General features: G+C 47.4%; 1 protein-coding gene and 1 long non-coding RNA gene across 6 annotated transcripts in view; one reads left to right on the top strand and one right to left on the bottom strand.

The window, feature by feature from the left end:
• pkn1b (protein kinase N1b) overlaps nt 1-12,234 on the top strand; it is a 30,324-nt gene extending 18,090 nt beyond the window's left edge. For 4 of the 5 annotated variants that reach the window (XM_017416753.3, XM_017416752.3, XM_037978853.1 and 1 more), the window contains exons 5-22: nt 759-904; nt 1,129-1,342; nt 1,418-1,609; nt 3,172-3,281; nt 3,454-3,597; nt 4,803-4,878; nt 5,222-5,363; nt 7,239-7,329; nt 7,893-7,984; nt 8,662-8,734; nt 8,954-9,045; nt 9,139-9,315; nt 9,416-9,478; nt 9,555-9,631; nt 9,706-9,848; nt 10,970-11,077; nt 11,181-11,261; nt 11,334-12,234. In XM_017416753.3, the coding sequence (XP_017272242.1) occupies nt 759-904; nt 1,129-1,342; nt 1,418-1,609; nt 3,172-3,281; nt 3,454-3,597; nt 4,803-4,878; nt 5,222-5,363; nt 7,239-7,329; nt 7,893-7,984; nt 8,662-8,734; nt 8,954-9,045; nt 9,139-9,315; nt 9,416-9,478; nt 9,555-9,631; nt 9,706-9,848; nt 10,970-11,077; nt 11,181-11,261; nt 11,334-11,537 (2,225 nt within the window). In that variant the 3' untranslated portion in view covers nt 11,538-12,234. The remainder of the gene's footprint in view (nt 1-758; nt 905-1,128; nt 1,343-1,417; nt 1,610-3,171; nt 3,282-3,453; nt 3,598-4,802; nt 4,879-5,221; nt 5,364-7,238; nt 7,330-7,892; nt 7,985-8,661; nt 8,735-8,953; nt 9,046-9,138; nt 9,316-9,415; nt 9,479-9,554; nt 9,632-9,705; nt 9,849-10,969; nt 11,078-11,180; nt 11,262-11,333) is intronic. The other variant, XM_017416751.3, reaches the window with a different exon arrangement.
• LOC112450527 lies at nt 7,337-9,800 on the bottom strand. Its single transcript, XR_003039172.1, has 3 exons — nt 9,688-9,800; nt 8,138-8,209; nt 7,337-7,445 (listed from the first exon to the last, which is right to left on the bottom strand). It is a non-coding gene; the product is annotated as an uncharacterized LOC112450527 (long non-coding RNA).
• Nucleotides 12,235-13,764: the final 1,530 nt, after the last annotated feature.

Genomic DNA, 13,764 nt, shown 5'->3' with positions numbered 1-13,764 from the left:
ACCCCCCCACACACACTGTTCTCCTCATCAACAGAGAGGGAAAAAAAAGGATTAATCTTGAAGTTAGCGTTTCTAAAGAATTCCTGTATCAGTTGAAATATGTGCGATTCTTTTATTTATTCAGCTACTGTTGTGCTTTTTTTTTGTCTTTTCTTTATTTTTTCATCACCTGGAAGAGATGCTCTTTTATCTTTTAGAGGTTTGAAGATTAAAAAAACGATTTCGAGACGTGTTTCCCATCAGCTCTAAGCAACTTTTAAGCTTGTTTCAGATCTTACTCTGCTTTAGTACGTTAGTCATTATTTTATTTTTATAATAAACAAATAAATAATGATGTATTTAGTTACTAAAATAAGAGTTGGATATATTTCTTGGAAGTCGGTTCAAACCAAAACCAAACTTGTGTCTTTTTGACTCTTAATGAAAGAAAATGTTGGATTAAAGTGAACGCTGCCTGAAAGCTGTTGGTTATTATTAACATGTCTTATGGAGTTAATTTATTTAGTGACATCAAGCTGCAAAAATACAAACAAAAAACCCAGATTAGTAGAAGATTCTGGCTGCTGCTGCTAAAAACCTTTGTTTTTTTCCATCCTGGGCTACTGTAGAAACCACACCGGAGCTTTAAACTTGTTCTTATTCGTATTATTTTTGTATTTTTTTCCATTTCTGCAGCCAGGTATCCGCTCGGCACGGAGCTCCTGTCGGCCATATGCTGCTGCTGACTAACCCTCGCGCCTCTGTGCCCCCCCCTCCAGGTAACCCGGATCTGTGTGGGGTGGAGCTGCGCGTGGAGGAGCTCTGGCACCATTACCGCGTGGAGCACGCCATGGCCGAGGGAGCCAAGAACATGCTGCGGCTGCTGGGCACGGGGAGAGTCCAGGATAAGAAGGCCATTGCTGAGGTCGGATGAGTCGGTGTTTGGCTCTTCTTCTTCTTCTTCTTCTTCTTCTTCTTTTTTTTTTTTTTTTAATCAGAATGACCTGAATAGTCATCAAGCAGACAACTAAAAAAAACAAAAAGAACCAAAATATAAGATGTGGTTGTTTATTTAATGAACCGTTCACCCATCGGTCGGTGAGTTTCCCCCTCCCTCTCTGATCGCCCCGTGGCCCCCCTCTGCTGCAGGCTCAGTGCGGTCTGAGTGAGTCCTCCCAGCGCCTGGACCTGATCCGGTGCTCCCTGGAGCAGAGGCTCCAGGAGCTGCCCGAGGATCACCCCAAGGCCTGCCTGATCAAAGAGGAGCTGCTGCTGGCCTCCTCCTCGGCGTTCAGCTCGCGCCACAGCACCCCGTACGTCCACAACCAGTACAGCACCCTGAGCAAGCCGTCGCCGCTCACAGGTAGGCGAGTCCACCGCCACAGCTCCCAGTTCAACAGGCGATTGGTATCCAGGAGACTTTTGCGTCTGTTCGCAGGCACCCTTCAGGTTCGCCTCCTTGGCTGCGTGGGTCTGCTGGAGGTGGTCCCGGGCCGGAGCAGGGGCACCCCGGTGGTTCTGCCGTCGTTCTCGCCGGTGGACGGGCGCTCCTTCAAGCTGAGCAGCCGCTACAGCCGCAGCACCAGCAGCATGAGCCTCAGGATCCCCAGCAAGACCGAGGAGCTCACCCGTAAGAGTCCCTGCGCCCCGGTCCCACCTTCGGTTGTCCTGTTAAAAAAATAAACAAATCGAAATAGTGACAAAAATCCACACAGAGATGCTCTTTTCTGTAGCCTAACCTAAATGCCTAACCCTAAAATGACTTTCCACTATATTAGAACCCCATAAGTGCTACTGGTCCTGACATTTTAGCTGTTCTACCAGAAAAACTACATTAATTTAAATACGTTCAACAAGACGCTTGATAGAGACAAGTTAGACGTTTGTCCAATTTCAATTTGTCCAATTCTTTTTATTTATAATCCCCTCTCACCTAATTCTTCTAAATAAGTTCAGGGTTCAGTTAAGGGTCACGGTGGCTCGGAGGTCAGAGCCGCAGTCTCGTTTATCCTGAGGCTTTGGGCTCGAGCCCAGGTTGGGACAGGAAGGGCGTCTGGCGTAAAACAACAACCGCCAAAACTGAGGAAAGGAGCAGCCGGAAGAAAAAAACAAAACAAGCAGTTTAAACCAAAAATTTTCATTATATCAGTGTTCAAAAACAATCTAAATTATATAGCAATGGAAGCCTAGGTAAAGCCTGATATATTTACAAATACAGGGGAGCTGAGTGTGAGCCGAGAGCAGGGGTCCGTTTTAACAGGAAGGAGCCTCCAGCAGAACCAGGACTCTGGTTCTGGACCTTGATTATCTGGGGGTCTGTAGCTACAATAGATCTAAAGTCCAAAACCAGACAAAGAAAAATAAAAATAGGCTCAAAGATTCAGGCAGCGTAAATGTATTGAGTTTCGATCTTTTAATTTGTTCGTGTTGAGCTTAAAGGGAGACTTCTGTGTAACAGTTCTGAACCGTAATGTTTCTAAATGTTGCAGAAACAGAGTTTATCTGACGGGACTAACGAGCTAAAGCCTAGTCCGAATGCAGCTTAGACCAAAGTGGATTGCTGCCAACAGAAAGCAGCTCCAGACTCCGAAAATGTAGCGGCCCTTCTGACAGGGACACCATGATATTCTTGCGGAAATATGCGCTTAATGTGGAACTAACAGGGATGGGGAAAAGCTTAGAAAGTACAGTTTGCATGAAACTATGAAACTTTAAAGACTGGCGTTGTTTTAAGATGAGGAAAATCCACTTACTCCACAATGAACAGCTAATAATGGCTAGTTTTTGCTTTCTGAAGTTATTTTTTTTCTCAAATCGGCTCCAATCGTCACAGTTTCATCACAGGTATTTTCAAATTACATGGTACATTGTGTGTACATTACAGCTGAAGCGCTACAACTAGCTGCCGTCGCCACTAACTGCGAAGTCAGGTAACAGCGAAATTCTGTTTCAATGCGCTGATGTCGACGTGAATACTGCGTTTATTGCCGTCAGAATTAAACGCAAATTTCCCCAAACTGAGAGCCGTCTGCAGCAGGTAAGATATTACCTGGTCACACCTTTTCCACAGGACCCCACTTCAAAATATAAGCCCCGACTTTGAGACGATTCTGAGATGTTATCGGACGTTTTTTTTTTCCTGTTTCGTCTCCTTCGCGCTGAAAACGAGTTGTTTTTGCTGCTGTTTGCCAGTGGAGGTGAGCGCAGTGCTGAAGCTGGAGAACACCGTGGTGGGACAGACGGCCTGGAGGACCGTAGGGGAGCAGGCCTGGGACCAGACCTTCACCGTAGAGCTGGAGAGGGTAAGACGCAGCAGGAAACAAAAACCCCAAACTACTTTTCTGCATCCGAGTCCCTATAAATAACTAACTGCATGCTCCCAAGAAGATGTTTATTTGCGAGAGCTGCTGACATGCAGCTTTAAAGGGATCTCATGAATCTGTAAACGCTGTTCCTGCCGTGTGTTGGCTCCAGTCCCGCGAGATGGAGATAGCGGTGTACTGGAGAGACTACCGCTCCCTGTGCGCCCTGAAGTACCTGAAGCTGGAGGAGTTCCTGGACAACCAAAGACACCAAGTCCAGCTGGAGCTGGAGCCGCAGGGGCTGCTCCTGGCTGAGGTACGTTCATTCGCTCTGACAGACGGACGTTACTGTGCAGAGGTTTTAGTTCGCCCTCTTATTTTTTTATTATCCTTTTTACGTCCAGTCAGTCAAAGTCATCTTGCTGAGTAGCTCCTCAGGCTTCCTGGAGGTCTTTAAGTCTTTCTTAAGACTTTGGCTGCTTTTTTTCTTTCTTTTTTGTGTCCAGTTCTTGTATATTTTATATTGAGCAGTGTGAAAATAAGAAAAGTGCACAGTTCATCCATCCATCCATCCATCCATCCATCCATTGACACATCCATCCATCCATCCATCCATTGACACATCCATCCATCCATCCATCCATTGACACATCCATCCATCCATCCATCCATCCATCCATCCATCCATCCATCCATCCATCCATCCATCCATCCATCCATCCATCCATCCATCCATCCATCCATCCATCTCCAGGAGGCATCCTAATCAGCTGGCTCCTTTCAGTGCGGAGGAGCAGCGGCTCTACTTCTCACCCCACCCCCTGACGATGCAGGTCCTCACCTCATCTCTAAGGCTGAGCCCGGCCCAGGCCGCCCTACGGAAGCAGGCTTGACCACCAGGTGCTCACCGGTGACTCGAGGTGGTTGCCCGTTAAACACGGTCTTCTTCTGTCACCAAAGCCTTTCAGTCCCTCTCGGTCCGATCTTTCTCCTGTAGCTAGATTCCCACGAGACACCCCTAACCAGAGGCTAACACCCCTGACAACATAGCCCCCAGGATCACAGCGGTGCACAAACCCTTTCACCACATTAAGGTGGCGATTGCGCACAGACTGAAAGTGGACAAGTCTCTCTTTGGGAACCACTTTGTTGGTGCTAAAAGATGCTGTTATATGTGCCAAACTGTGGTGTCTTTAGTGTGTTTTTTTTAGGTTCAGCTCAAAAAATGGTAACAAAGTGTGTTCTTGTGACAGGCTGCTGATAAGGAAGAGCCTAAAGATAACATTAAATACCTTTAGGAGATATTTTATGTCTGAACAATTCACAAATGGCTTAACAAAGTCTTCAGAAGAAGACCACTTTAAATGAGGAACAAAACGATCTGGCTGCTCGGAGGGAAAATATAAAGAAATGAGGGATGAACCAAGACTTTTGCACAGCGCAGTAAGTTTATGTCTGGACCCAGAAACACGTGGCGATACGGTGACGTCTCGCGGTGACATGTGAGCGTTTCTGTGCCAGGTGACCTTCTTCAACCCCGTCATAGAGAGAGGCCGAAGACTCCAGAGGCAGAAGAAGGTCTTCTCGAAGCAACACGGTAGGTTCCCTGTGAGACGGCGGATCGGCGCCAAGTTCAAGCCGTTCGGTGCTCCGCGGCGCCATCTACTGGTGGGACAGGATGAGCACATTAGTCGACAACAAACAAATAGATAAATGTTTCTGTCGGAGTGACCAAACTGGTCCTGAGAAACCAAATTAAAGCTAAATTTAGGTGTGTCGTATTGTTCAAACAAGACAATATTTATCCCTTATACAAGTGTTCAGTTCTTTACATCCTGATTAAACATCTTAAAGTGATTCATCCACAGCTTTAAAGCTAAACTCATCTATTCACCCAAACTGTTTCTCTGTGTGTGTGTGTGTGTGTGTGCGTGCTTCAGGTAAAGCTTTCCTGCGCGCCCGTCAGATGAACGTGGACATCGCCACCTGGGTCCGCCTGCTGAGGAACGCCATCCCCAGCGGAAGCAACGCGTCGGCGTACGCGCCCAGTTTCTCCAGCAGCCCGCCCACGAACGCCGCAGGGTGTGTGAATTCTTCACCTCAGGCTTGATGAGAGCGCAACTGAACAGCCTTCCTTGAAGGGACCGTGTTTCACCTGCCAACGCTTTAACCAAAGACGTCACCTGTTCGTGCTCAGAGGACGCGTCAGGGATGACTCTCAGCTACTGCGTCACCGAGTTTTAGATCATTAGCTGTAAAATTGGCCGAGTTACAGCCACTTTCTCGTTAGCTCAGGTTGAGTCGCCGTGGCGGCCATCCTGAATCAGGTTGACTCCAAAGGTTTATCAGTTGTAAGCGTCCATCAGGTGATTCCTTTCTGGAAATTTCATTAAAATCCGTTCACTGGTTCATGAGATATTTTGCTAACAGACAGAGGACTAACTGAACACACAGACACAGATGATACACGATCGCCCACCGTTCATTTTCTTAAGCCTGTAACACGTTCACGGATCAAATTAAAACTAATTTACATGTAATTATTGAAAAAAACACTTCTTAAAATGTGAGTTACAGAACTGGGAGAGACGTATTAAGGTTATGTGGGTTAAGTAAGGTTGTGAATATCTTACCTGCTGTAGATACGACCTCAGTTTGGAGAAATAAAGCTTATTTCTGATTGGCCTGACGAGCTGACGGAAAGTTCAAACCCTTCCACCGCCGTCAGATATATCGTGGTTTACGTTGTGCTCCCGGCTGCACCAGAAGTGCCACAGCTATCTGCTGCCGCTGCTAGTTACGCTCGCAAATAACTAAATTACTGGTTCTCAGAGATTTACAGCGATAAAAAGGGTTTGAAAGTAGTCATGCCTAAATCGGTATAATTGTATTTTTTTTTTTTTTTTGAGATTGGAGTTGTTTTAAGACACACGTGTCAAACTCAAGGCCCGCGGGCCAGATCCGGCCCTCTGTAACATTTCATTCGGCCCCCAAGATAACGTTTAGATGTCATCAGGTCCGGCCCTCTAGTCTGGGACAGATCGAGTCTCTGATTCTTAGTTTGCTTAAAAAAACTGAAGTTAGTGAAGTTTTCTCTTGACAGCGACTTAGAAGCCAACAATATATAGTTTTAATTTCTGTATAATCAGGTTTTAGTTGATGGCTTTTTTAAAAAAATCTGTTTTAATGTTAAAAAATTCATTTAAAGCTGAGTGAGGCGTAAGAAATGACTGCTAATGATGTGCTTTTTGAAGTTTGATCTAAATTCTGTATAATCTGTAACTGGGAAAAGGTAATTTATATTTCTATATGAATGATTTGACATAATACATATAAAACTAAGGTTAATTTGTGTAATTTTTAATAACTATTGATCGTGATTGGCCCTTGGCTAGGACCAAATATTTAATTTTGGCCCCCTTTTCGTCACTGGGTTTGACACCCCTGTTTTAAGACAACAGCAGTTGGTTTTGTTCTTGGCCTCGCTCAGAACACTTTAACTCGTCGATCCGGTCAGAATTAAACCAAAACTGAGGTCGTTCAAAGAGCTATCTACAACAGGTAAGATGTTAACTGCTCATGGCGTTTTCCCCAGAATCCCACTTCAAAATGGCCATTAGTTGTCTGGATTAAATCCATGAAAAGGTGCACGAACCGATGGCGAAGTGTGTTCGAAAAATGGTCAGATATTTTGCTCAGAAGAGCTCAAAATCCAACATGGCTGCAGCAAAAAAACATTTTCTTTTTTTGTTGTTTTTAAAGAGCTTTTATAGTTGTTGTCGTCGTATCTGTCACACACACTGCTGATGTTTGTGACTAAGAACACACAACACGTCTTTCCTGGACCTGAGTTCTGTTTATTATTGGTCTAATTTCTGATCTCCTCATATTACCAGCATCGATTTATTTTATTTTAGCTCTCCTTGCGCCTGACATCTTGTCTTCTTCCCCCCGCAGAGAGATCTCAGTGGAGAAGCTGAGCCTGGACAGCGACTCGTCTCCCAAGGCCGAGGTCCACAGGGACGCCGTGGACTCTCCCGCCCCCTCGGTGAGCGAGACAGACGGTTAGAGTGAAGGAAGCCGACGGGTCTGGGGGGGGCAGCTTTAATTCGATCAAGTTAAACCCCGACACAATCTGCAGAGGGACGAGGAGACGAGGAGCCGCTGCAGAGAAAGAGAAAACCCCAGAGGAAAACAACTGAAACTAAAAAAAATGAGCTCTGTTGTCTGAATGCTTGGCCCATTATTTAAAATACAAGTTAGGGATCATTTTTACATGAAAGCAAATTTAAATCTAGTTTAATTCTTACTTTTGTTAAAATAAGTCTCATCTATTTGCAGGTAATGTTCCATAACAGAGATAAATATATGATCATTTTAGGCCTTTTTTTTTTTTTGTTTATTTTTGACACCAAAGAGCCAGAGGGGGGAGGGGGGAGCATGTGGCAGATGGTGCGTTCAGGGGGGCTGAAGTATTATAGGATTAATTATTGTTGTGTTTTTCAGACCACTAATTAACAGTGAGGATGAAGAGAGGGGGGCGGCGGGGGGAGACAGGGACTCAGTCAGGTCACAGCTGTTAGTTTTTACAGATGTGTGTGTGTGTGTCAGGAGCAGACGCCAGTCATCGAGCCCCCGTCCACTCCGGATGTCTCTGCTCACGAGCAGCCAACCAAGCTGCAGTCACGGAACTCCTCACGCAGGTGAACACACCTCTCCCTCTTTCTGTCTCTCTCTCACACACACACACACACACACACACACACACACACACGTACAATAAACACACACATGGCTCTTTGCAACATGTCCATCTCAGTGTGAAATTAGGAACACCCGCCCCACCCCCACCTCACCTTTCCTGGGCCGGCGCTGGTAAATCATCGGGAATCGTCCTGCCAGCACCGCTCCACACAGTTTGATCCCATCTGCAGAGGAAAGGAGGTTTTCATGTGAAGAACAGATATTTTTAAAAACACTTCACAAACTCAAAAGTACGAATTCCTGTGTATCCATGTGGACTGGAAAAGTCCAGCGCAAGAAAACCCAAAAAACACCCAGGACTGTAGAACAGCTATAATCCTCCATCAGAGCAGAATGGGACAACATTCCCTCTAAAACCTCCAGCAGCTGCTCTCCTCAGTTTATAGATGTTTACAGACTGATGGTAGAAGAAGAGGAGAGGCTTCACAGAGGGAAACATGGACCTGGAGCTACTTTATTCAGACGTGTTGCTGCCATAAAATTCAAAATTACCTTATTTTTTTACTGCTTCATTCCTGCTGCCTGTAGTGCAGCCTGGGCCTTAGAGTCTTTCAGTTTGAACGGCCTTATTAAAGATGTTAGCATGTTCTTATTTTGTGACATTTGTCTCTCTCAGGGCCAGCAGAGGCCCTCTCTCCTTGCAGGACTTCAAGCTGGTCGCAGTTCTGGGCAGGGGCCATTTTGGGAAGGTACTTTTTGCTCGTTTCTTACAGGATTTACGTCATAGAAGCATCTTTTCAGTCAGTTTTACATGATTTGATTCGACCTACCTGTTCCTTAGCACCACCGTGTTCCTCGGTAGTTGATTAAAAAAAAAAATTCTAAAGAGCTGGTGCAAATTGACGTTTTTCGCGTTAGCATTTTATTTTGAAGGAACCCCGGTGACCTTTTTTCCTGCGCTCGTTTAGGTGCTGCTATCCGAGTATAAGAAGACGGGCAGCCTGTACGCCATCAAAGCCCTAAAGAAGGGCGACATCGTGGCGAGGGACGAGGTGGAGAGGTAGCCGCTTCCACCTCCGCGACCGATTTTCCACGATTTGCCCCGTTTCCCGTCGCCTCACGCTCCCGCCCCCTCCCCTTTCTGTCTCCTCAGTCTCATGTGTGAGAAGCGGATCTTTGAGACGGTCAACAGCTCCCACCATCCCTTCCTGGTCAACCTGTTCGCGTGTTTCCAGACGCCCGAACACGTGTGCTTCGTCATGGAGTACACGGCGGGGGGAGACCTCATGATGCACATCCACGCTGACGTCTTCTCCGAGCCACGCGCCGCGTGAGTCCCGACGACACGGCAGGTCCACGTTTCTGTCGATACTAACGATTTAATGGGGCGTGAGTGAAGTGTTTGTCTCCGCCTGCCGTCTCATCCGTAGGTTCTACTCGGCCTGTGTCGTCCTGGGTCTGCAGTTCCTTCACGAGCACAAGATTGTTTACCGGTGAGTTCTTGGACCCGCAGCGGAATCCCGCGGAGGCGTTACATCTCCTTCACCCGCTCCGTCTTTTCTCCACCAGGGATCTGAAACTAGACAACCTGCTCCTCGACACCGAGGGTTTCGTGAAGATCGCAGACTTTGGCCTCTGCAAAGAAGGTGCGTCCTCCGATCGGTTGGATCTGACCCTCCCGGTGGTTCGCCGCTCTTATTACCTGCTTTCCGTTCTCCAGGCATGGGCTACGGAGACAGGACCAGCACGTTCTGCGGCACGCCCGAGTTCCTGGCCCCGGAGGTGCTGACGGACACGTCCTACACCCGAGCGGTGGACTGGTGGGGGCTCGGAGTGCTCGTCTATGAGATGTTGGTGGGAGAGGTGAGCGTGGAGGGGGAAAACGACAGATAGTCTGCTCTGATGTTCTTGTTGAGGGTGTAATATGGAGATCCATGAGGCATAAAGCTGCATCCAGCAGCCAGCAGGCTCTTTCACAAGACCCCTTTAGGACGGGTCTTAGACGCCTTCTGGACGCCTTGATGTGATTTCTAAATTGCGGCAAAGGGGGGGTCAAAGTAAATCCACCCCTGATGCATCTTTGTGCCACAAAGCGAGGTAGTAGCAGAGCCGAAACAGTCCACAGGTGTGGTAATGTGATGATGTACGGTCTGTGCGATCTCCAGGTCGAGACGTTAAACAACAAATAGATGTCCCGGTTCACGCTCAAGAATCTGGGTAGAAAAAAGATCCAACAAGGTTGAGTCAGGTCCTGTGGACGGTTACTTCTTAGATCAGGAGTGGACGATCCTGGTCCCGGAGGGCCACTATTCTGCATGTTTTCCTTGTTTCTCTGCTCCAACACACCTGATTCAGAGGTTAAATCACCTCTTCGTGTTCTGCAGAAGCCTGTTAATCACCCACTGATTCAGATCAGGTGTGTTGAGTTTTACCTTCCCCATAAGTGTGACAAACAAATATGTTTCCTTTTATTTTCTCATTCAGACCGGTGCTGAGTTAAAAGTGAGGAGAAGTAGACATCAGGTTCAGTTTCTGACAGAAAACTGACGTTTGTCTGAAAGGACCTCCAATAAACTCTCTGTAAGGATCCGGGTATTTTACAAAACGACAGAATATTCCTGTAAGAGAAGAAGGCAAATAGCCTAAAGCAGTAGTTCAGATCTTTTGAAGTGGGGTTTCATGCATAAGTTAGGCCGATCAGTATCTGACCTGTTGTAGACAGCTTTAGTGTTTCGTTGTGAGTGGATCGACGAGCTAACGGCTCGTCTGAACGCAGCCGAGACCGAGCAGATTACTAACAAACCTTTACACCGCTGTCGTTTTTTGCATTCATTTTGATTTTCGGTGATTTTCCTGCAAGCACAGTTATGAGCAGCAGCAGCTAGCTGTAGCAGTACCAGCAGGACTCTCGTATTTTGTGACAGACTGACCGTGGCTGAATATTCTTCCCCTCCTGAAGTCGGCTAACTGCGTGTCTGTTTCAGTCTCCGTTCCCAGGCGACGACGAAGAGGAGGTCTTCGACAGCATCGTGAACGACGAGGTGCGGTACCCGCGCTTCCTCTCCACCGAGGCCATCGGCATCATGAGACGGGTTCGAAATCCTCCTGCTCCTGGTTCACTTTCATTAAAGCTGCCTTTCGTTGAGCCAAACGAGCCCTGGGGTGACAGCTGTGCGTTGTTTTTTTTGTCCCCAGCTGTTGAGAAGAAATCCTGAACGGCGTCTCGGCTCCGGCGAGAAGGACGCCGAGGACGTGAAGAAGCAACCCTTTTTCCGAGTGAGTGTCTCCGTTTCGAAGCTTCTAAACGCGAAATCACGCCTTCTAATTAAAAAAAAATCCAATCTTTAGGCCATGGACTGGGAGGGCCTTCTTCACAGGAAAGTCCCGCCCCCTTTCGTCCCGACCATCGCAGCGAAGCACGACGTCAGCAACTTCGACGCGGAGTTCACCGCCGAGGCGCCGGCCCTGACGCCGCCGCGCGAGCGCCGAGCCCTGTCCCGCAAGGAGCAGGACAACTTCAAGGACTTCGACTACGTCTCGGACCTCTGCTAGGCTCCGGGGGTCAGGGGTCAGAGGGGTCAGGGTCAGCCGCGGACTCTGACAGGAGGCCGACCGGGGCTGACTGCTGCAGAGACACAGAGGAGCCCGACGGAGCTCAGAGACGAAGATCCCCGTTCGTCTCCGTGTTGCGTTGTTGGGACGAATCTGTGTGTGTGTGTGTGTGTGTGAGCGGCGGAGTCACACACACCTGCAGCGCCACAGACAGTCTTGCTGTGGCTTTTATAAAGGCGGTAAAAATGTGACGATGATGATGATGAACGATCGCGTAAAAGGTCAGATTGTGGATGCTTGTGCGAAACAGGAAGCAGTTTCTCTCCGCTCCGTTGTTTCGTCCCCGCTGTTCGTTGTGCGTAACCGCGAGCGCCGTCCTCTGCCACCCAGGGGCGCCAGAGGACGGCTCAAAAAATGGAGCTCGCCTATATAAAAAGGTGCCGCCTGTCGGTTTTGCCAAAGAGCGGCAGAGGAAGCGGAGGACAGCCGGGGTCACCTGGGGTTTGCATCATCATCTCTTCTTTCGGTACATCACGTGTTTTTAACTACAATCATTTTCCAGTGACTGAAGAGGGGTTTTTTTTGTGATATACAATCTGTTCACCCCTCCCCTCTCTGTATTCCTCCCTCTTGTGTCTTTTGCTGGTGAAATGTTTTGAACTGTGACTCAGTAAAGATGTGAAAACGACACAGAGCATTTTTTCCACTTATCTGTAGTGTTTTTTTTTCTCATTCTTCATTTTTCAGTAAAAGACAAATCCTATTTCTGATCGTCTCCATCGGAGCAGTAATTTCGCCTGCAGGTCTCCACCCCTCCCCTGTTATTCGTTTCCATCGTTCTTTATCTTTTTTTTTTAAATTTACTTTATTGTTGACAACACGTACATCTGACTCGGTTTATTAATTACGGAGCATCGCCCTGAATGTCCCCCTTTCTTTAATAAAAACACAAGAAGAACATTAACACAGAGGGAGTGAGGTGAGCTTGTTGTTACGCAGAGTCGCCGTCCAGCCATCCATTTTCTTTACCAGGTTGGGATGTTCTCCTTCCCGGGTTGCAGGGAGCTGGTTCATATCTCCAGCAGTCACTGTGTGAGAGACGGGGGACACCCTGGACAGGTCTCAAAGCCATCACAGGGGACACGTGGAGACAAACGAGACGAACAACCGTTCACTCTCACTCACAACTAGGGACAATTTTAGAGTTCCCAATGAACCTAACCCGGACAGGGAGAACAGGAAACTCCACCTGGAACGGCCCCAGGTCAGGAAGCGAACCAGGAATCGGGCAGCAGCTCTAACCACTGCGCCACTGTAGGGTCACCATTTGACCATCCCTCAGACACGAGTCCGAAAGACACAACGTTACGTCCCAGAGACCGTTGACTCAAAAACAAATTCATGTAATGCTAAATGTAAGCTTTAATTACCTGACAGTCCTACGAAAAAACAAAATATTGTTTTTTATTGGTATTTCCACAATTTGCTGGAGTTACCTCTATAATAGGATATCATTTGGGTAAGGTGTGATAAAATATCTACCAGACTTTTTCCAGCCAAATTCCCTCCGACTCGGCGAGCTGAAACTCCCAGATCGTTACGTGACGTGCCTCATTTTGTTTTTACATTTAAAGCTGAATGCGTGTTCTTGTTTATTAGTCCTTTCTATAGACCACAGGCCCCTCCTAAAGAGGTCCAACCGCCGTTTGCTTGATCCTGACACACGTTTCATCTTGTCGCCGACAAAATGTCTCAGCCGTGCATCACGATAAGACGCCTGTTTTGTTTCCAGTGAATATTTCTCTTTAATCTTCTCAAAGCCTCGACACTTTAAGTAACTGTGTCCACTTCTAATTTGAATGTTGTTCTTGCTGTTTTCCATATCTTAGGAGGCAACTTGACCCGTGGGTTTCTGTATTTTTTTTAAAGTCTTGCAGGTCGCCGTTAGCGATAAGTGCTCGTATGGGAATGGTCGGGCTTTTCTACGGAGCTTCAGATGAAGTTTTACCCTGTCAGATTGTAGGCCTCAAGTAGTAAAAAAGTAGTACAAAAAAAAAAACAAGAAAGAAAAATTGTTCCGGAGTCGGGGCGCGGGGGCAGCAGCTTGAGCCGAGAGAGCCAGCCACCTCTTCCAAGGCGTTCCCAGGCCAGCCGAGAGACAGTCTCTCCATCTTGGGTCTTCCCCGGGGTCTCCTCTCGACCAGATGCCCGAACCACTTCAGCTGGC

The sequence above is a fragment of the Kryptolebias marmoratus genome, linkage group LG12 (genome assembly GCF_001649575.2).
Source record: "Kryptolebias marmoratus isolate JLee-2015 linkage group LG12, ASM164957v2, whole genome shotgun sequence".
Classification (NCBI taxonomy): Eukaryota; Metazoa; Chordata; class Actinopteri; order Cyprinodontiformes; family Rivulidae; genus Kryptolebias; species Kryptolebias marmoratus.
The sequence above is the reverse complement of the archived record's forward strand: the minus strand, read 5'-3'. Positions and strand labels throughout refer to the sequence as shown.